The sequence below is a fragment of the Raphanus sativus genome, chromosome 6 (genome assembly GCF_000801105.2).
Source record: "Raphanus sativus cultivar WK10039 chromosome 6, ASM80110v3, whole genome shotgun sequence".
NCBI lineage: Eukaryota > Viridiplantae > Streptophyta > Magnoliopsida > Brassicales > Brassicaceae > Raphanus > Raphanus sativus.
Window position 1 is genome coordinate 25,923,104 of NC_079516.1, and position 21,729 is coordinate 25,944,832.

The window sequence follows — 21,729 nt, forward strand, 5'->3', positions numbered from 1 at the left end:
ATCTACTGGGAGAGAGAAAGTGTGGTTTTTATTTTTTTGCATAGATGTTTTCTCTCAGGGAACAAACAATCTGTGGAGCTGCAAAAACAAGGTCTACTCATAAAATCAGGAAAAAGTCAAACTAACATTTCCTCCTAAGGAACTGTAGCCAGGGAAACGCAAATATATTCCGAATAGGCATTAGAAATTTTACCATGAATATGATAATATAATTAAAGATAAACCATGACAACTATAATAACTAATCTAATCCATTATGTGAATTAAATACTGCTGTAAATTTGTTATACGGACTTCTCTGGTTGCTCCAAGGTCAACTGAAGCAAACAAGAAAGCAATCAAAGTATACATGTTTCATCCTTCTCCCACAAGAAATCTGAAATGCCTTAGAGTAGAGCTAGTTCCAGCATTCAGAAAGTCAAAGTTTGGACAACATATATATTCAAAGGTTAATTATGAACCCTCAATTCTAAATATCTCTGGTAATTCAACAAGTACTTAGGTAGTTGTCCCTTCAAGTATTCAAGAGAGATGATCCTACATGCATAGATGTTTGGGTACCCGTTCAGGTTCGGATCGGGTATTTTGAATTTTGAATATTTCGGTATAGAGGTCTAGAACACGTTCGGATAATTTTACATATCATGGTGGTTTCGGATATTTTTAATTCGGTTTCGATTACTTCAGGTCTAATTTGAATACTTTAGATTTTGAAAAAATCAGATTCGTCACTACTCAAGTTTCTTATACTTAAAATTTTACAATTAACTTAACTGATTTTGTAAATTTTTAGTAGGTTTAACGATTAATAGGTTTGTAATTAAAATTTTGAAAATAGGAACACACTAATTTAGTTGTTGGTCTTAGAATTTGAATGCAACTTTTGTTATTGTATGAAACAAGAAGCTTGATATACATTTAAATAAAATAGCAAATCACTTTGTTCGCAACTATAAAGTACATTTTATGATTTTGAGCTAACAACATCCATATAAATATTTTGAATAAAATGAGAGAACTAAACTAGAAATACACTGTTTAGTATACATATGTTCGGTATCTTTGGCTACCCATTTGGGTATCGGATATTACCCGTTCGGGTTCTGATATCCAATCTCTCCAAAGGGTATTTTACTATTCAGTTCGGATTTTTGTTCGAATTTTTCAGATCGGATTCGGTTCAGGTTCGGATTTTGGGTAAAATGCTTAGCCCTAATCCTACTAAATCCAGAGAAACATTAAACCAACTTTTCTTGGCCAAGTTGATGGATTCCTTTACAAATGAGCCACACACTTTTAAATTGGACATTTTAAACCCAATCTAAGTTATTTCAACTGGAATCGAGACGCAAGTTCTATCGCTTAATTTTCATATTAGTTACAAATAACTTGATGTAGCTGATAAGTCGGAGAGTCGCCTCTCTGACAATGGCATATGCATCCTTCGACTAAAACAAACAGTCAGCATTTCCGACTACTCCAAACCCCAAACCTTAAACCTTAAAATCCTCATCCAATGAACAATTATCTCTTTATAATATCATGATTATCAGATAAAATGCACTACAAACAAATAAGCATTCCCCAGAGAAAACTTTGTTGGAGTTCCATCTGAAATCCGTCGGGAATACAAAACAACAAATAAGCATTCCCCAGAGAAAACTTCGTTGGAGTTCCATCTGAAATCCGTCGGGAATACAAAACGTCTAAACATGTTCTTCAAAGCTATCTTACTAGGAAAACAATTCTTCGAAAAATGGTCGAGACACCTTGAGAAATTCCAGACAAATAAATTTTCCCTGAATTCCTGGTGAATACTTCCGTATGGACGATTCGTCAAGAATCCACAGTAAAATTCCCAACGACTGATTTGTGATTAGGAAAATTCCCAAAGACGAATTGGTTGTCTGTAATATTCTCGACGAGTGTGTCTATCATGACTTTTCTCAAGAAATTTTTGAAAGAACTTCTTCACGGCCAATTTTGTTGGGAATATATGTTAAAGGTATCCGTCGGGAATTTCTAGAGACTTTTTGAAATATTGATTTTTTAAATTTTGTTACCAATACATTTAATTTATAAAAACAACAAATCAAAAATATTTTTAATTAAAAATCCAGATAAAAATGTATTAATATATTCAAATACATAAAGTTTCATAAATAAAAACTAAACTTCAACAGTTTGAAATAAAATCAGAAAGATTTACAAGTTAGGCTGAACCTCTGTCTCTTCTTGATAAACTTCAGTTTTTTCATCCAACTAAGACATGCGAGTTGCATTTTGGTTCTCCAACGCTTCGATCCACTCATCTTTATTCCTCAGTTGTTCCACAATCTTGGGATCAATATATGACACTTGCATCAACGAAGAAGAGGAGCATGATTCACGACTTAATCCAACCAACCTATCCTTTCTTCTTATAACCGCCTATGAAAAACAAAATTAATCAGAATAAATAAAATATTAAAATTATAATTGAACTGAAATATTTAAAAATGTACATCAAGAAAGAGGTTATGGATTTTTTCTCGAGTCAGTGTGTTGGATGCTGATGATCCATCTTTAGATATCAATGCTGGATAGCAATGACCTTATCTGTCTAGGTTTCAACCAGAAATATGACTTTCTTCATAATCTGATCTTTAATTATTTTTTACTCTTTTTTCGTCTATGTTCCCTTCAATAAGACCAGATTCTCTATGGAGTTACCATCGTTTTCTGTGATTTCCCAAAAATAAAATAAATTATAATTAACAATTATTCAATAAAATTTTAGAGAAAAATAGTAAACTTACAAGTTGAAATTCCTAGGAAGATAAAATGGTAAAGCCCAAGTTGTAGACGTAAATCCCTTTCCAGCCATGAACGCTAAGACAGTTAACAAAGTCGGTGTGCCATTGAGCATTCACTTCTAGTTACACCCAATGCACCTTCAATTCCTCCCAAGCAACTACGTTGATCTACTTTAGCACTTTGCCCCAAACCCACTTATTCCTTAACACAAAGAACTGCTTGATGCAGTGATTTTCTTGTGCAGTGGTGAAATGCGTCTTCTATCATAGTTGTTAATTTAAAATGTGAACTCTAACTAAAAAAAAACAAAAGAGATAGGTGTAATGACCATGTCAGAATGAGAATGAACCGGTTTAATTTATTTTCCCATTTGATTTGATTAAACAAGTTAACAAGAAAACAGGACATATTCTGATGAAACTTCAGTTGGACAAAATTCTATCAAAAAATTATGAAGAATTTCCAAGGAAAACCCGAGAAACTGAATAACACATAGTCGTCGGTATTTCTTCGGAAAAAACATTGACAAATTTCGAAAAGCAACTGATCTTATGCAACCACATATCGGAACAAATATTCTGATTTGTTCCCAATTTGATTTACACGAGAAATGGTATTTATACAACTTTAGCCTGATCCATACAGTACATATTAGACTACCAGTAATGCGGTTGTTGAATCTTGGATTCAATTGTTTAATGGGGTTGTTGAATAGAGGAAAATATGTACATTATGTGGATTACATTGGGCTGAATTAATTCAACCAATTGAATGCAAAAAATAGGGACATAATGACACATGGAGACATGTAAATAGAGTAAACTGGGAGAGTGAGAAACATACGCCGGCAAATGGGGAGAGTAAAACACATTTTTCCTCTTGAAAAGTGTTATGTTTTCATTGGTTGGGAAGCTTTTTTTGAGATTCTTATCCCCTCAAATTATTGAAGCTCAAATATTTTTTAAAAATCATATTTTTCTTTAAATAATTATACTACAATTCATAATATTTTCATGATCAATAAATATAGATTAGTCTCACTTTATTGGATACATAAGAACATCTGTTTTCACTATAATTTTTTTGTATTAGTTTCTAATAAAAAAAAATTCGTGTGTTTAAACTTCTTTTTATGCTAGATGAATCACAATAATGATCTTTTTAACACTTAAAATTCGACTAAACTTTCTTCTGAATATCTAAACCCCAACAATTGCCAGTTTGAAAATCAATCTTCAAACACACCCCAAAATATACCAAGTTAGGATTTTGTACCAAAATATTTTATGCTATCATCGGTTCCAAGCTATCTTCCATATTATGGATCAATGATGCCAATTTTTTCTTAAAGAACTTCTTTTTCTTATACTTCAGCGGGTAATAGTTTTTCCAAATGTTTGAACAAAAGAAGTTTTCAAATTTTCTACACAAAAATGTCGTGGTGGCACAAGCGGTATCAATGAAGTCACTCGTAACAAAAATGTAGAGGATTCAACTCATCCTCGTAGGAAAATCCAAAATGGACCACTAATCAAAATTTTGTGCTACATAGTGGATTGATAAGTGGATTAAATATGGAATAGAAAGTGTTGTAGGTAGGAACCAAAATAGCGAAGCATAATGGGGTAAAATTGTTTAGTACTGTAACGAGGATTTTTCATTTGATCCTCCGCGAGTTGAAGCTTCATACAAAAAATTTACAACTATTTGAACAAAAGGTTGGGAAAAACGGTTGGTGTTTTCGATAAGGCTAAAGGTATGCAAAAAAAGGGTGGTTGGAGAATGATGTCTTAGCAAAAGCACATTAAATATATTCAGATGGTAAGAATGAATATTTTCTTTTAATATCAGACTGTCTCGCTATCCGTAATCAACCAAGTTATAGTAGTCAGGTAGAAGAAAATAGTGCTCAAGTAGTGGATCTAAGAGATCCCGCAAGAATGATGCAATTGACTCCAACTCTCTGTCGGATCAAACTCTGTAAGATCTATTGCTCGTCCAATGGAGGGGGCATAAAAAGTAAAAATAAAAACATAGAAGTAACTTTAGAAATGGTCGAGGAAGAGTGTAATGAATTAAAAATAATCAAAGAGCATGAATTAGAACAATTGGACAAAATAGCCAAGAGACAAATGAAGGCAAACCAATTGATGAAAGAAAAGACTCAAGCTAAAAATATGAAGATGTTCATGAACTTAAGTGAAAAAGAACATCTCGATAACAAGAACAAACAGCTGTTAGAGAGGTTAAGCCATGATCTATTTGAAATTAAGTTGATGTCATGTTTTTGTTGTCTATCTCTTTATGCTTTAATAATGTGTTTTTCATTCTTTGGTTATGTGAGTTTATCTTTTCTACTTTAATAACTTCAATAATGTGTGTTTGTTTTTCTACTTTAGTAATAAGTGTTTGTTTCATTCTAGCTTAATAATGTATACTAGACTTTGATCTGCGCGATTGCGCAGATGTATTTTTGAAAAATATGTTACTATTTGTTTTTCATGTCACTATTATCTATCATATATGTGTCATCATATAATTAATCATATTTTATATGTACCATTATATAAGTAATTGTATAATTAAAAGTATTTTATATGTACTATCATATAAATAATAATATATTATATTTTTAAAACTTAATGTGAAATATAAAAAAAACATAATTTAATTTGGTGTTTGAAATTGGGCTTTGTATTGTATTTTTATTATCTATATTGAAAACATTTTTTATACTGGTTATTGGAAAATAATTTAGTAAAAATCAACTTTTGAGTATATATATATATATATATTGAATCAATTTTTGATATAAATCAATTTTAAATTATTATTTTGATTTTAAATATGTATAAAGTTAAGTTTTTATGATTATTTTAGACAAAAAATGTTTTTAGTTAATTAGATTTGGCCATTTTCATATATTTTAAAGCTGGCCCAGATATATAGTTTCTCATAATATAGATGACTTCCATTTTTTCTTAATAACTTAATCCCATTATTTGCTATATAATTAGATTTGGCCATTTTGTATATTTTAAAGCTGGCTCAAATAGTTTTTCATTATTTTTTTGTGTTTTGTTTCATGTTATTTTGGAATTTCAATTATTTTCTGCTTTATACATACCATCATATAATTGATAGTATTTTATATGTATCATCATAGAAATAATCGCATACATTATATTTTAAAATTTTAATGTGAAATATAAAAACCATAATTTAAGTTGGTGTTTTAAAATTGGGCTTTTTATTGTATTTTTCTTATATATTGAAAATACTTTAGTAAAAATAATTTTTGAGTATACGTATATTTTTGAATCAATTTTTTTATATAAATAAATTTCAAATTATTATTTTGATTTGAAACATATATATATATATATATATATATATATATATATATATATATATTTTAGTAAAAATAATTTTTGAGTATACGTATATTTTTGAATCAATTTTTTATATAAATAAATTTCAAATTATTATTTTGATTTGAAATATATATATATAGTTTAAATTTTGTTTTATTATTATATTAGACAAAAGATGTTTTTAGGTAACTAGATTGGCCATTTTCGTATATTTTAAAGGTGGCCAAATTGATAGTTTTTCATAATATAATGGATTTCTAATTTTTCTTATAGAGTAACAACATTATTTTTTTCTAAATATACTGCTATTCATATTTCAAAACAAAATTATATTTTTTTTATACTACTACATATGTTTCCATTCAATTCCCAAAGGTATTTTAATTTTAATAATATAGATATATTTTTCTACTTTAATAATTTCGTTTTTATGCAATCTATTACTATCTGTTTTTGTGGGAGAATCCAATTTTATCTATTATTTATCTCAATTTAATGTATGTAATAAGTCCAAAAATTCCATCCACTCAATTTTATATATGACAAAAATATCAATGGATCCATCAGAATTTCTTTTTGAAAATGAAGTTTACAGAAAGGAGTCTGAAATTAAAGAGAAAGGTATATCGTGAATCAGTTTAGAACGCGTCGAAGAAAACTTAATTAAGAGTAAAGCACTTCGTAGCAAGAGAAAATACTTCAAAAGAAATCATGTAGTGGCAAAACAAAGACTTATTGATGATTACTTTGCAAATCAACAAAAATATGATGACACAATATTTCTTCGACAACTACTGCACCCATCAAATTGACGAAGCCAATAAAGAAGGTATATCTCCTTTGGTAAAAAGTGTCACTGCCATGTAAATGCTAGCATATGATGTTGTGGCCGGTGCAGTCAACCAATATATCAAAATATGATGTACTAAAAATTTGAGTCTGAATTGTTTCTGTAAAAGAGTCATATAATTGTTTGAGCAAAAGTATCTCAAAGCTTTTATTAGTTGTGAGTGTTTGTAAATGATCTCTCTCTTTCTCTTTTGGCTAACTTAATAAAATCTTTAATGGATTTTTCCTGTAAAAGGAAAAAATACAAAGAAGACAAGTCATAAGTTTTTGTTTTTATATAGGCAAGTCTAACATAGAGGTGACACATGCATATCTCCAAGCTGTCTATGAATAATAAAAAATAAAACAACGCACATGATATTCCGTCTTCTCTAATTTCTACATGTTAGAACAATGCGGACGTTAAGCAACCTCTCCAAATAAAGAGGACAGGCAAAAAATTCTGCATGTTAGTGAAATACGGGTGTTTCTGGAGATAACTAAGAGTAATGATTTCATGCATTGGGAATGAAAAATTGTTAAGACGGCATGAAAAGTCAATTTACTAGGATAGATAAGGAAACCACATTGTTATACTTGAAACAGTTGCATCTCATGATATATGAATTTTACATGCATTTTTCGAATGTCCAAGAACATTAAACGATATAAATGTTCTAGATCGTTCGTCGTTGTTTGATGATGTTGAACAAGAAAATATTCCAATAGTGAACTTTTTGTGAACCAATGTTCATGACATGGCATAATATCTAGTTGATGGTATCTATATTTTTTATCCAATTGCGTCAAATCAATCCGGTTTTTTTCAAAATGAACCAGACAAGTTATTGCATAAAATCAAAAAGGATGTCAGACGTACATCTAATGTGTATTGGAGTGTTACAAGTTCGATACAAAATCATTCGAGAATCATTTGTGGGACATATCTGATTTGGCTATCATCATGCGGTCATGTATCATATTACATAACATGATTGTTGAGGATAAAAGAAATAAAAATGCTCAATATTGGACCGATTATGATCAATTTGAGGCAAATAGTTTTAGTATACCATATCCGTTTTAGACTAAGGTGTTACCTGAATTTGCAAATCACATGCGTGTTAGATCTTAATTATTTGATTCAAATGTACATCATGAATTGCAAGTAAATCTAGTCAAACACATACATGCAAAATTTGAAATATTCCCTGATTAAAAGATTTTAAATTTGAAATGTTCCTTGTATCGTGTGTATTTGAATTTCGTTTTGTTTTATAATATTTATTTTAAAATTATTTTTTTAATAATAGTTACAAATATAAATAAAAAGTTTTCAAAACTATGTCATTTATTTATTTAAGTTAATTATAATAAAAGTTATTATTATTGTTTAGTTATTAAACTGTAAGGGATATATAATAAGATGAATTAAAAATCGTGGGGTAAGATGTTGAAATTCGGAGTGTTAAGTTTTCTCTCGTTATTAAACTGTAAGCGATATTCTACACAAACTCCTAGGGTTTTCAGATCTGATCTTGCTTCTATGGCGGCCGCCGCCTGTGCTGTCGCCGGATCTACTTTTTCTTTTTCGTAGATCGTATGTATCTCTTCCTTTCTGGTTTCCTTCTGTTACGGTTGAGAAAGTTTTCCATCGCTTCAGATCTGGTGATGAGAGATGGCTCTTCTGGAGTAGAGGTTGGCTGTGGTGGTGCTCGAGGCCAGCTTGCTCGCTCCTGGTGTGGTTTTAGTGTCTGCGTGTGGGTATTGGTGACTCAAGTTTCAGCCTTGTGTGGATTAAGGGTTGCTGGTTTCTGCTGGGGCGACGGTCTCTCCGAATCCTTGTGGAGCAACAGTGGTTTTTGTTGATTTGAGTACAACGTTTCGGTGACATGTTTTTTCTTCTCCTTTTAATAACTTAATGGCCTCGGTTTGACTATCAAGATCAAAATTGGTGGGACATGATCTTTAGAGAAGGATCTTCAAAAAGTAGTTTCTTCTCAAGCCGCTAGTGTGGATAAAAGAAGAGATAAATCCAATTTATACCAAAAATTGGACGACTAACAACATTGTACCAAAAATTGCATTGCTTATTTACAAAAATGCAAGCTCGTGGTCAAAGGCAAATCCACCGTCTTATTCGCAACAGCACATCAAGTCCTTTGAGTCTGGAGCAGCCACGATGATGCTCCTTGTTGTCTCGGAAATGGCATCATTTTTCTTTACCGACAAGTTCTCTGGAACCAGAATTCATGACTCTACTATTAGCTACCCCGACATGCCCCTACAAATCCATCTTCTTCAACTCCTCCCTCATCGCATTTTATCATGGAGCCTAGAACTGTCATGATGAGTCTCTTTGTTCCATTGTAACTATCATATTTTCTTTTCTGGTTAAGTACTCTAGAACCAAATTTGATGGCCCATCTCTCCTTCATCAAGGAGTTTTATTGGAGGAACAACCATTATATTTGTGTAATTTAACATCTGTATCAAACCCCACTTCATCATGTTCTTTCGAAAAACAGTCTTAGGATTTTAAAGGAAACTTCTCTATGAGTCTCTTCTCTCCTTCGGCACATCTATCTTTCGTTATGCTATAGTTACCTTTGTGTATCGCCTAACTGTCGAGTAAACTCCGTTTGTAATCGTCTAAGTCTTTTGGACCTTTAATGTAATTTACTGTTTGGTCTTCAGAAAAAAAAATACTCTAAAAAAATAAATTATATATCAAAAATTCCAAGATCAGTATCTTATTTTTTAGAGAGAAAGATAAACTATGAAAAATATAATGTTAACATATGTTCAAAGATCAATATCTTACTTTAATATAAGATTTTTTTTTTCACTGATTCTTTTTATGTATCAAATCTAATAAATTATATATTCAACTTAATCGGATTTTAGACTTCAACTTTATTCGATTTAATACATAATAAGAATTGGTGAAAAAATAAATCTTAAATTTTTTGGTAGTTTGCATAGTAGTGCATTATAGTTTAACAAACTTCTAGAAAACTCTGCCAATAAAGTATGAAATCCGATATATATTTATATCTGAAACCTGCATTTCCAAATACGTTAAAATAGTTTCAAAATAGAGAAAACTTCGAAAATAACTTTAAAGCTTAATTAATAAGAAAACAAAACATTATGTTGAATCTATTGTTTCATTCGAATCTAATACACACAAAAACTCGAAATCACACATCTAAAATTTTAAGATATACTTTTTGTGAAGAGAAGATGAAGGCTATAAAAGGAAAAACCTATAAAACAAGATTAAGTTGTGAGAAAGAGATGAAACAATGAGATGAGAAATTAATATAAAGTTTAATGTCTTCAAGTTCAAAGAGATTAGAGAGAGTTCATAAAGTTGTAGAGAGAGAGAAACACTACACTTTTGTTACAACTATTTGAGATAAAGAGAGAGAATTTTTAAATTCAATATATAATGAGAGACAACATTTTTAATAGAAGACTTTTAAAGAAGTCTCGTAACCCTAAACTTACCTTAAGTTCCAGAAAACTTCTAAAGAATTCTGCTAGTGCATATCTTCTTGGTAAACTTTTTATGAAGTCATCTACCCATAACTATACATTCAAATAGTTTAACTAAATAGTAATAAACAATTAAATAAGGAAAAAATTAACTTATAAAATGTTTAATATATGAAACATCAAACAATTATATGTCAAATTTTAATCTCAAAATATATTTAATATTTCAAAATCCAATCCTAAAAGTACCAATATTACTTGAACATATGTTACCAAACCTAACCAATAAATGACGTATAATCTATATTCACACATCTATGTGAAAAGCTATTAAATATATATTTACATGATTTAGGATTTCTTATATTTAGATGATTTCAATTTATTTTTCATCAAAATATTTTTTAAATTTTTTTATGAATTATTTTAAGATTAAATACATGAGTATACTTCTCGAGAAATCTTCCAGAGATGAGAAGATTTATGGAGAAGTCTTATGGAGCTTTAGTGACTCGAGAATAATTCCCCAAGTTATAATCGTAAAAGTGTCCGCATGGTTTTTTTTGTTTTGTTATAAAGAGATAGTTATAATTTCAAAATCTTTTAGATTTTTTATTTGATTAAATATGAGGTATAAATTATGTTAAAATATGATTTTTGGAACATTTTTGGTAAATGGTATATATTTATGTTTAAATGTAAATATATATTATTTACTTTGTGAGTGTGTATCAAGTTTCAGGTACATACTAATTATATATAATAAGGTATTTCTCAAAGTCAAGTTTCTCGTTTGTTTCTTTAGAAAGATTGCAGGGGCGCTCACGTTTTTTGGCCCCTTCCCAGCCCAGAAGTTCGCTTATGGCGACTAGCTTTTACCGCTATCGCTTGGACTTCTCACTTCGTACCTTGGATCAATCAATGAATGAATGAAAACGCCTGACTAGGAATAGAAAAGGAGGACAGGTAGGCTCGAGGACTCCTTGGTCAAAGGCGTTCCTCGGAGTGACTCGACTGAAAGGAGAGGGCGTAAGCATGACTCCAGGGTGGAGCCGTATGACGCGAGAGTGTCACATACGGTTTCTTAGAGAAGGTTTTGATACCACCACCTATCAGGCCGGACGAGCGGTCCACGGAGCTGCATCCCTACTCACCTGGTCCATGTACATTGTTCTTTCCAGGAGGTTGGCCGCCTTTCCTAGATCCTCCCATTTTCAAGAAGATCCCGAGCTCGATCTGGTTTAGTATCAAGGTTCTTCTCTTTCAGTTCCTATATATATGGGTCCATGCAGCATTTCCACGATATCGTTATGATCAATTAGTGGGACTTGCCAGAAAGTGTTCTTGCCTCTATCATTAGCTCGGGTAGTCCCTGTTTCTGGTCTTTTAGTCACCTTTCAATGGCTCTTTCAATTTGATTATGTGCGAGGAATTCCCCTTTTGAGTAATGGGAAGCGGGCTAGTCCCCGAAAATGCCCGTTAATAAAGCAAGTCGGGGAACAAAATCTTCCTTGTTAGTTACCCATTTCTTCGGTCGAGCGTTCTCCGGACATCGAAAAATTTATCACTCAATCGCTGGCTGCTCTGTCAATTTCTGATTTTAGGTTTCTGATCACACTCGAAATTATGTATCTACATATCGTATTTTTACCCCTGCTCGGTAGTTCCGTAGCAGGTTTTTCTGACGTTTTCTAGGATCAGAAGGAAGAGCTATTCTGACCACTATGTACATTTCATTCTCTTCGATCTTATCTTTGATTGCTTTTTATGAAGTCGCACCCGGAGCTAGTGCTTGCTATCTAAGAATTTCTCCATGGATCTCATCGGAAATGTTTGATGCTTTTTGGGGCTTCTTTGGCGACCGTGAAGTCACCAGATGAATTGCCGAGTAGATAGATCAGATCAGGACACGGCTGTTGCTCCGCGGCGATACAGACTCTACCCACTCCTACCCACCCCGGGGCACCATAGCATGTCGGGAAGAAGGGGGTACATACTGGACGAAACCACTCCCTTTGGTTGTGGGAAATTTCTGCCCTTCAATCGATACACAGTTGACTTGGCCGATCATGAACGCTACAGGTGTGGGGGCGATCCTGGTCAGGGAAGGCTAAGACAGCGCCTCGCATATGGGTAGCAAGAGTGCGCTTATGCCCCGACGGTGGGGCCTTATGGGGAAGGGGTTCCTCCAATAGGGACAGCACACCCCCCCCCCCCCCCCCACCTTCAAGCGCACCTCTGTATCGACTGGATCACTCTTTTGGTCTAGTCGGTGGAACCGGTGAACCATGCGAGCTGGTTAGATGCATGTGGCAGAGGGCTCGTAGTACCCCCTTTTCTTGATCCAGATCGCGAAGACTTCAAGAATCTGATGCTCTGGCCGGAAGGGGTGGGAGCCATAGGGGCCATGAGTCGCCACATAGGTCCGAGGTCTGTTGGCTCTGGTGACACTGGTTGCAATCTCCCTTGCTGAAGTTTTCCGAATTGGAGGAAAATATGAGGCATCATGAGCCAATGTCTGAGAGCAGAATTGTTTCCAGGAGAACATGATGCTTGTGACAGTGTGATGGATATTGGAGAGCCCTTTGGAGCTTGATTGAAGAGAATTCAAAGATAACTCTTGTTTGGTGGAACCTGCGCATGGTTTCCACTACCCAATGGAGGCTCATGATATCAACGTGAAGAGGTGAGATGGCATTAGTGAAGGATTTGCGGCTATGAAGTAGAGTTGTTCCATTGTGGTTTTTTAGGATCCAAGCCGCACCACCTAAACTCTTACCTCGTAGCCAAGAGGAAACGCCCGAATCGAGTTTTTGCTTGGAATGATCCGTGTTCCTTTGCTTCTAGGAGGTATCTTGTGGGTAACTGGGTAATTAACATGGAACCAGAGATTAGTCTCCTCTTTAGCTCTGTTCAGAATGGAGGAGGAAGACATGGCTGTTCATTCAAAGAGGAGAGAGTTTATAGCTTTCCAGATGTGTCATAATACCTAAGGGCATCATTATTGGTGTTTCTTATGGAAGTCCAAAGGGAGGGGGACCACAAAAGTTGCAAAAGAGAGGGAGAATGTCTTTTAATTAAGATATATTTACGTTTGGTCCTTATATTGTTTACGGGTCCCACTGACGCGTGGCGGTCCGCAATTGGTTCATTTTTTTTAAATCAGAAAAAGAAAAAAAAAGAAAATTTAAAAAACTTCTCAAAGTCCCAGCAATAATCATGCCCTGGAAGGATCTGTTTTTTCAATGTCTGCAGACCGGTCTACGGTGACAACATATAATTTTAATTAACTGACAGTTTGGAATGGTGGTCTCTTTGACTATATTTAGTATCAATGGAGCAATATAAAACGTTATCTTGTTTTCGGTGATTGCTATCTATACTATTATTTGCGAAGTGATTTTTCGCAACAGAGCTCCCACGTTAAAAGTTAAAGTGACTACTATCGATTTTACCCTTAATGATTTTATATATAAATTAACCATAAAATAAAAACCGAATTTTAATTTTCTTGATTAAATAAGTTAAATTTGGTAAGAATTATCCAAAATCTAAAAATATATTTTAAAATAAAAAGATACTTCATATATATTTTTGGTTGTTATCTGAAATATTTTTTATATAAAAATTAAAAAACTAATTTTAATGTTAAAAAGTAAATTTAATTTTTTTGATTAAATAAGTTAAAATTAGTAATAATAATAAGAATTTTCCAAAATCTAAAAATATATTTTAAAATAAAAAGATACTTCATATATATATTTGGTTGTTATCTGAAATACTTTTAATATAAAAATGAAAAATTTAAAAAATAAAAATGAATTTAAAATTATTTGATTAGATAAGTGATTAAAATTAATATTTTTTACAGTTAAGCTCTCACGTTAAAATTTAGAGTGCTTAATATCGTTCATATCTTTAATGAATAAAATATATAAATTACCGACAAAATGAAAAATAAATTTTAATTTTCTTGATTAGATGAGTGATTAGAATTAGTAATAATAATAAGAGTTATCACAACATCAAAAAATATATTTTAAGATAAAAAGATACTTCATATGTATATATATATTATTGTTATCTGAAAATATCTTTTAATATAAAAATTAAAAAATAGAAACGAGTTAACAAACTTTTTAATTAGATAAGTGACTAAAATTATTAATAATAAAAATAATCCAAAATCTAAAACTATATTTTAAGTAAAAATGATAATTGCTATGTATATTGTTTTGTTGTCTGAATAATGTCTTTTAATTAAAAAGTTAAAAATAGAAAATCACATAACTAAATATTAATCAAGTAAATTTTTTAATTTATATAATTGAAAAGACAATATTGAGTAATTTCAAAGATTTATTTATTATTATTAAATATAATCTTCAAAACAAAATTTCAAAATATTTATAATATCTGGCTGAAAAATAAATATTTATAATATGTAAGAATTTTAAAATGAAAAAAATAAATCATGGTATTTTTTAGTTAATAATATATGTATTAATAAATAATTGTAAAACATAAATCATGATTACGTCCGCATGAGCGGGAAAGACACTTAGTTAGTTGTACCCTTAATAAATAATATATATATTAGCTAAAACATAAAAACGAATATAAACTAATAATAGTAAGAATGATCCAAAATCTTAAAATATATAAGTTAAATAAAGAGATAATTTGTATATATATTGTGTTGTAAACCGGAAAAACTTTTAATAACAAGTTTAAAATTAAAAAAAAAACACATATTAATCAAGTAAAATTCTTCATTTATATAATCAAAAATATAATATTAAGTGATTTTTAAGATTTTTTATTAATAATGAATATAATGAATGAAACTTTTTAAAATTATAATACGTAAGAATTTTCAAATAAAAAATAAATAAATATGATATATAAGTATTATATTTTATTAGTAATGCATATATTAATAAATAATTATAAAATATTTTTTTCCGGATGGGCGGACGAAACACCTAGAAACCCATTAGATATAATATTTTTTTTTTCTATTTGGATTTTTTATGCTCCTAATGTTCTGGGACATTCCGACAAACTTAGATCCAATGAATTCTTCAATTAGGAGCAAACATCAGATAATGGTCTAACCTCATTTATATGTTTGGTTTTATAAAATGTTTATTTTAGTGACAAAGGCATATGTATTAATTAACATGATAGAGATAATATGATCATGTATATAATAAATAATTATATATAATATGTACTATAACTAAAATGTTATTTTAATAATTTAATGTTTATCTATTAGATTAAATAATTGAACGTAAATTATTATTATACAAGTTTTAACCAAAAAGAAATAGAACAATTCTAATATATATTATGTTGTTATCTGAAAATAATATTTTCAATTATAAAGATTAAAAGACTAAATTCAATAATAGTTATATATATATATATATATATATATATAAAAAAATTGTAATGAGAAACTTCATTATAGATACATATATCGCCAATTTAAAAAATTTAAGAGTATAAACATAACTTATCATGTTAATTATTGAAATAATAATGTATGTATTAATAAATATTTATAAGATTATTGTGCCCGCATGAGCGGGTCAATCATCTAGTTAAAACAATAAAAAGAGAGTGATAAATGTTATCAATTCGGTCTGAAGTATAATTTTTGGATTATTATAAAGATCATCTCTTTTTATATTTAACTATTTCAAAAAAAAATAGTACGAAGGTTCTATATAAAAAACGTAAAATAGATGTGCTCTTTACTTTGTATCTCTACTGCCTACTGTATATTCATTTTTAGTCGAATGAATGGATTTATTCCACCGAAACAGAGAACTGACGGAACAAGAGCAATGAATGGCTCAAAGACGGAGCCATTATGAAAGAGGTGAACAAAAAAAAAGGATGTCTTGATAGATGATGATGGGCTACAATTTTTTTTTCCCTTCGCTAACAACAAGAGAGTGAGACAATATGATTAGCAAAGGAAATGAGACGATTTCCACAGCCATGATTTTCTTAATTAAGTAAGTTATTTTCGGTTTCTTTATGCTAGAAATAAAAATCAACATGAAAATTGGAAAGAGCAATATAATCTAATAAAGTATAAATTATCTAGATTAATGTTTGATAAATTAAATTTGAGAATTTTGATAATTTAAAGAGCAATTCGTTATCTAGATTAATGTTTGATAAAAATAAAAATCAACATGAAAATTGGAAAGAGCAATTTAATCTAATAAATTATCTAAATTACCAAAGGTTTTTGTGTAATTTATTATCGGTTCAAATTTGAGAATCTAATATCATTGAGTTTAATTAAGTTTTCGGATATGGAAAATCTCATTTTCTTTCAATTTCCAGAACTTTTATTTCTTCGGTCAACAAAGAATTTGAAGGGAAATAAACAGTAACCAATTAGAGTAGTCCTCAATCAAAGCCGTAGATCACTGCATTCATACTTAAAAAAAAACGACTTCACGCGCTTTTAACTTCCTCTCTTCTTCCTTCCTCTGCCTAAAACCCATAATGATTATTAAAGAAATCTATCGTATTTACTACTCTGACAAAGAAACAAATCATTTTAAATCAATACTTGCTCCATTTAGGGAGATCTATAATCTCTACTTTGAAGACTAGTTTCCTTTTTGTATCCTCCGTTGATTTAGGTTTCTCGAAATAGGTAACAAGTTCATGACTTTTGATCAAGCCGCGTGAAACCAAACAAGAAAGTGTTAGTTTCCGCAAACTTGCGTTCGAAGACAACTCATCTCTGATCACTCTTTCTACAAACTACTTGTGTTTAAGTAGCGAAGCAAGTACATACCCAACAACTTGGTCTGAAGAAAAAAACGCTCGAAGTTATGTTGGAGTTCAACGGTTCTTTGCTTCGCCAGAGGAGTTGCCTCTGTCTCTGGTGGTTTCTCGCTTGGACGGTGGTGGTGGTTATGGCGAAGGATGAGAAGGAAGTGGTAGAGAGACAGCTTAATCAGACGCCGACTTGGGCTGTTGCTGGTGTCTGCACCTTCTTCATTGTTGTCTCTGTTGTTCTTGAGAAGCTGATTCACAAAGTTGGAACGGTATGGTCTTGAATTGAACATGTTCTAGGAGTATTTAATGCAAATGTGTTTGTCATTAATTCGAGAAAAGGAATTATCTTTGTCTTGAGATTTTCGGTTTTATGTTCTGTCTGAATTGGTGTATCTGTCTTGTTTTTGATTTAGGTTCTATGGGACCGGAACAAGAAAGCTCTTCTAGATGCCTTAGAGAAGATCAAATCAGGTGAAAGAGTTGTAATGTTTTGACTAAGTCTGTCCATTTTACTTTCTGTTTGGACTGAAAGTCTTTGACTTCCTCTCTGCTACAGAGCTAATGGTTCTTGGATTCATCTCTTTGCTTCTGACATTCGGCTCAAGTTTCATTTTGGGTGTTTGCATCCCTTCACATGTTGCTCATACGATGCTCCCATGTTCTACAACCATTAAAAACGAGGTAGATGAGAAAGGGGAAGAAGGTCGCAGGAAACTCTTGTGGTTTGACCACAGAGTCCTATCAGAAATACCTCTTACAAATTGCAAGAAAGAGGTGAGAGTTATGTTTCAGATTTTTTTTTTCTTGGTGTTCCAAAGATTGTAAAATGAAAACAATACGTGTTGTTTTGATGATCATTTCAGGGTTATGAACATCTTTTCTCTAGCAAGGCACTTCACCAGTTGCATATACTCATATTCTTCTTAGCAGTTTTCCACGTTTTCTACAGCTTCTTGACCATGATGCTTGGGAGGTTAAAGGTACTTATAAAACCGTTACAACTTTATAGTTAGTTTGGCATCTCAGTTTTGGTTTAGTAATAATAGAACTAGGTGGTGTGTGTTTTCAGATTCGTGGATGGAAACATTGGGAGAAAGAGACATCATCACATAACTACGAGTTCTCTGTTGGTACGTAATATCTCGTTTCACTTTTGAGGCTTCTCTACCTGAGTTCTGATCTTGAGAGCTCTGATCAGTGACTTTGTTTTTGTTGCAGATACATCCAGATTTAGACTCACTCACGAAACGTCTTTTGTGAGAGAGCATACTAGTTTCTGGACTAGGATTCCATTCTTTTTCTATATAGTAAGGATTAATTATCTATCAACCTCTTGCTTTATACTTTTTTCTTAGCAAACTCTAGTTGGAAACTGTTTATAATCAAGTTCTCACTTTCTGTAAATACAATGTTTTTTTTCAGGAATGTTTCTTCAGACAGTTTTTCAGATCTGTCGGAAGAACAGACTATATGACACTAAGAAATGGATTCATTGCTGTGAGTCTTACAAATTACAATAATTTGGTTGATTTTAGTATATTTTTATTGTTCTTGCTGAATCTCTATGTTGTTGGTTTGTACAGGTTCATCTAGCTCCAGGGAGTCAGTTCAACTTCCAGAAGTATATCAAAAGATCCTTAGAGGATGATTTCAAGCTGGTGGTCGGAGTCAGGTAACGTAACTTCTCTTAGAACACTTAAGCTACGTAGAATATATTATTCTTCTTATGTAGTAGTAACACTGCATGATTTACTCTTCTTGCAGCCCGGTCTTGTGGGCATCTTTTGTCCTTTTCCTTCTCCTAAACGTTGAAGGTTAGAATCCTATGTGTATATTACGTTACTGAGTGAGTGGATTGTGTTTTTAATCTCTTGAATTGGTACCTTCAGGCTTCAAGATATTGTATGTCGGAACTGCATTGCCGGTTATCGTAAGATATATTTTTGTCTTTAAGCTTACATACATACTTCTTCTATTCACAGTGTTTTGATCAACTTGTTCTTGTTTGTGCAGATAATATTAGCTGTGGGGACAAAGCTTCAAGCGATCATGACAAAGATGGCTCTCGGGATCACTGATAAACATGCGGTCGTTCAAGGAATGCCACTTGTAAAAGGTAACGATGAGTACTTCTGGTTCGGTCGTCCACAGTTGATTCTGCATCTCATCCATTTCGCTTTGTTTCAGGTACATACTTATTAGAAAAATGAGTAAAGTAATCACACAACAAGACAACCACATGTTCTGTCCTCACTGATTATATTGAATGTTTTTTTCTTTTGCAGAACGCTTTTCAGATCACATATTTCTTCTGGATATGGGTAAAATTTTTGCTATGTCTTTGCTTTGGAGTTTCATTTGTTACAAGATTGACTAATCCTCTGTTTTTGTCCATTAGTATTCCTTTGGAAACGACTCTTGCTACCATCCTGACTTCAAAATTGCCCTTGTAAAAGTAACCATAGCGTAAGAATCTAACTTCATAGACACAAACATATGATCATACTACGAATCTTGATTTTTTTTTTGTTTTTCTCCCGTAGTTTAGGAGTGTTATGCCTTTGCAGCTACATCACACTCCCTCTTTACTCACTCGTTACTCAGGTAACTTTCCTCTGTTCATAAACCTAGAAAAATTAAGCATTTCTATTCAACCTTTTTAACCAAGCAATCTGCATATACAGATGGGTTCACGGATGAAGAAATCAGTATTCGATGAGCAAACATCAAAGGCGCTAAAGAAATGGAGAATGGCCGTGAAGAAAAAGAAAGGCGGGATAGGTAGTACCACCAAGAGACTAGGTGGAGATGGAAGCGTGAGTCCTACGGCATCAACGGTTAGGTCTTCTCTGTCTCTACGGTCATTGCAGCGTTATAAAACTACAGGGCATTCGATGAAATACGAAGGACTGGAACCCGAAACATCGGATCCCGATACAGAGAACGAAGCTTTCGCTCCTCCCATGCCTCCAAGCATGCCAACGTCTCAAGGCACTGAGCTTGCCACTGAACTAGAGACCAAGACCGGTGGGACTAGCTGTGACAGTGAAAATGGTTCTAAGGAGTTCTCTTTTGTCAAGCCTGCACCGAATAAAGAACCATCGCAAGACCGGTCAGACTAGCCCTGACGGTGAAACTGATTCGGTATATAGATATATTTTGTCATGACTCGCGCGGAGTTGAGAGCCATTTTAGTAAAATATAGTTACTACAGATAGTTAAGTTACTGTTTTGTCTTTTCCATTGAATTATAATTTGGGCTTCTCGTATGACTGGACTATTAAGCAGTAGCAAAGCCGGGCCTGCAAAAATTGGGGCCCATTCAAAATTTTTTTGACAATCAAATAAATACATTTAAACAAAAACAATCATACATATCTTATATAATTTCACACTATATTGATTTATAACTAATTTAATCTTTTAAAAATTATGTGTATATATATAAGTTATGTTTTGATGTGTATTATATCACAAAATTATTTTAGAAAAATTAATATATAGAATTTTTTTAGTGAGGACCCTTAAAGTGTTGGGTCTCATTCAAATGTTTCATAACATGGAAGGATGTTTTAGAAACGTTGAATAGTTCAAAGTGTTCTGTGCATCCAAATCGAGCCTTTATGTAAGAATAAAAAAACAGATTCGGACCACTTAACATTTTTGTGAACTTTGTGTAGTCTCACAATTATTTTAAAGGTCATTTCAAGTTTGATAAAAGGCTTCTTAGTCATTTTCGAGGGATATTTTTCGCACCCTTTTAAGTGGAGATTCAGTTTTTTTTTTTAAACTGACATTTTTCCAATCGCGGTAAGGAAATCCAGAGGACTTAAAACTATAATTCACAACACATAATACATCAGATTCACTGTCACTTAAAGGTCGGGAAATTATCAAATTATTATGGGATGCAACGAGTTAATGATTTTAAAAGGAACTAATTCTTTCATGGACAAAATAGAGAGATGGTTGAAAGAATGAGACATAAATACCAATTATATCAAGTCTCAATTGATAAGATGATAACTTTCCTCTGGTTTGTGGCTCAAAATGCACTACTCCTTGGAGTAAACCTGCAATGAAGAGGGGTGAATTCAGATGTAAGCTGTCCAGATGTAAGGAACCTGAAACAGCAATTCATATTTTTTCTCTGCCTTTTTGCAAACAGAGTTTGAGAGAATATACCTTGCTTAAAAACAGTTTATATAGCTGTTGGTGAGACGCATTTCAAAAACATCATAAGGAGATTCGACAACATGTCTATCTCCAACAGGAACCATAAGCTCTATCTTCCCATGGATCTGTTGGGTGATTTGGAAATCTTGAAACCTCCTAATTTTATAAGAAAAAGACTCGACACCATAAAAACTGCAATCAAAGGAATTGTGAGCGCACGAGAACGGATCCAAGCACAAAA

General features: G+C 32.1%; 1 protein-coding gene across 1 annotated transcript; it reads left to right on the forward strand.

Moving 5' to 3' along the window:
- Positions 1 to 17,002: 17,002 nt before the first annotated feature.
- On the forward strand, positions 17,003 to 20,581 carry LOC108806303 (MLO-like protein 8). Its single transcript, XM_018578377.2, has 15 exons — positions 17,003 to 17,581; positions 17,726 to 17,783; positions 17,869 to 18,086; positions 18,176 to 18,292; positions 18,382 to 18,442; positions 18,531 to 18,619; positions 18,735 to 18,809; positions 18,896 to 18,984; positions 19,077 to 19,126; positions 19,202 to 19,242; positions 19,326 to 19,499; positions 19,598 to 19,633; positions 19,711 to 19,778; positions 19,856 to 19,916; positions 19,997 to 20,581. Exons 1-15 carry the CDS (start codon positions 17,366 to 17,368, stop codon positions 20,432 to 20,434), a joined length of 1,791 nt encoding a protein of 596 aa, XP_018433879.1. The 5' UTR covers positions 17,003 to 17,365; the 3' UTR covers positions 20,435 to 20,581.
- Positions 20,582 to 21,729: the final 1,148 nt, after the last annotated feature.

Coding starts and splice junctions, on each gene's coding strand:
- LOC108806303 (XM_018578377.2), top strand. CDS start 17,366: ATGTTGGAGTTCAACGGTTCTTTGCTTCGCCAGAGGAGTTGCCTCTGT. Junction 18,810..18,895: donor TAAGAAATGGATTCATTGCT/GTGAGTCTTACA, acceptor TGGTTTGTACAG/GTTCATCTAGCTCCAGGGAG. Junction 19,779..19,855: donor CTTGTAAAAGTAACCATAGC/GTAAGAATCTAA, acceptor TTTCTCCCGTAG/TTTAGGAGTGTTATGCCTTT.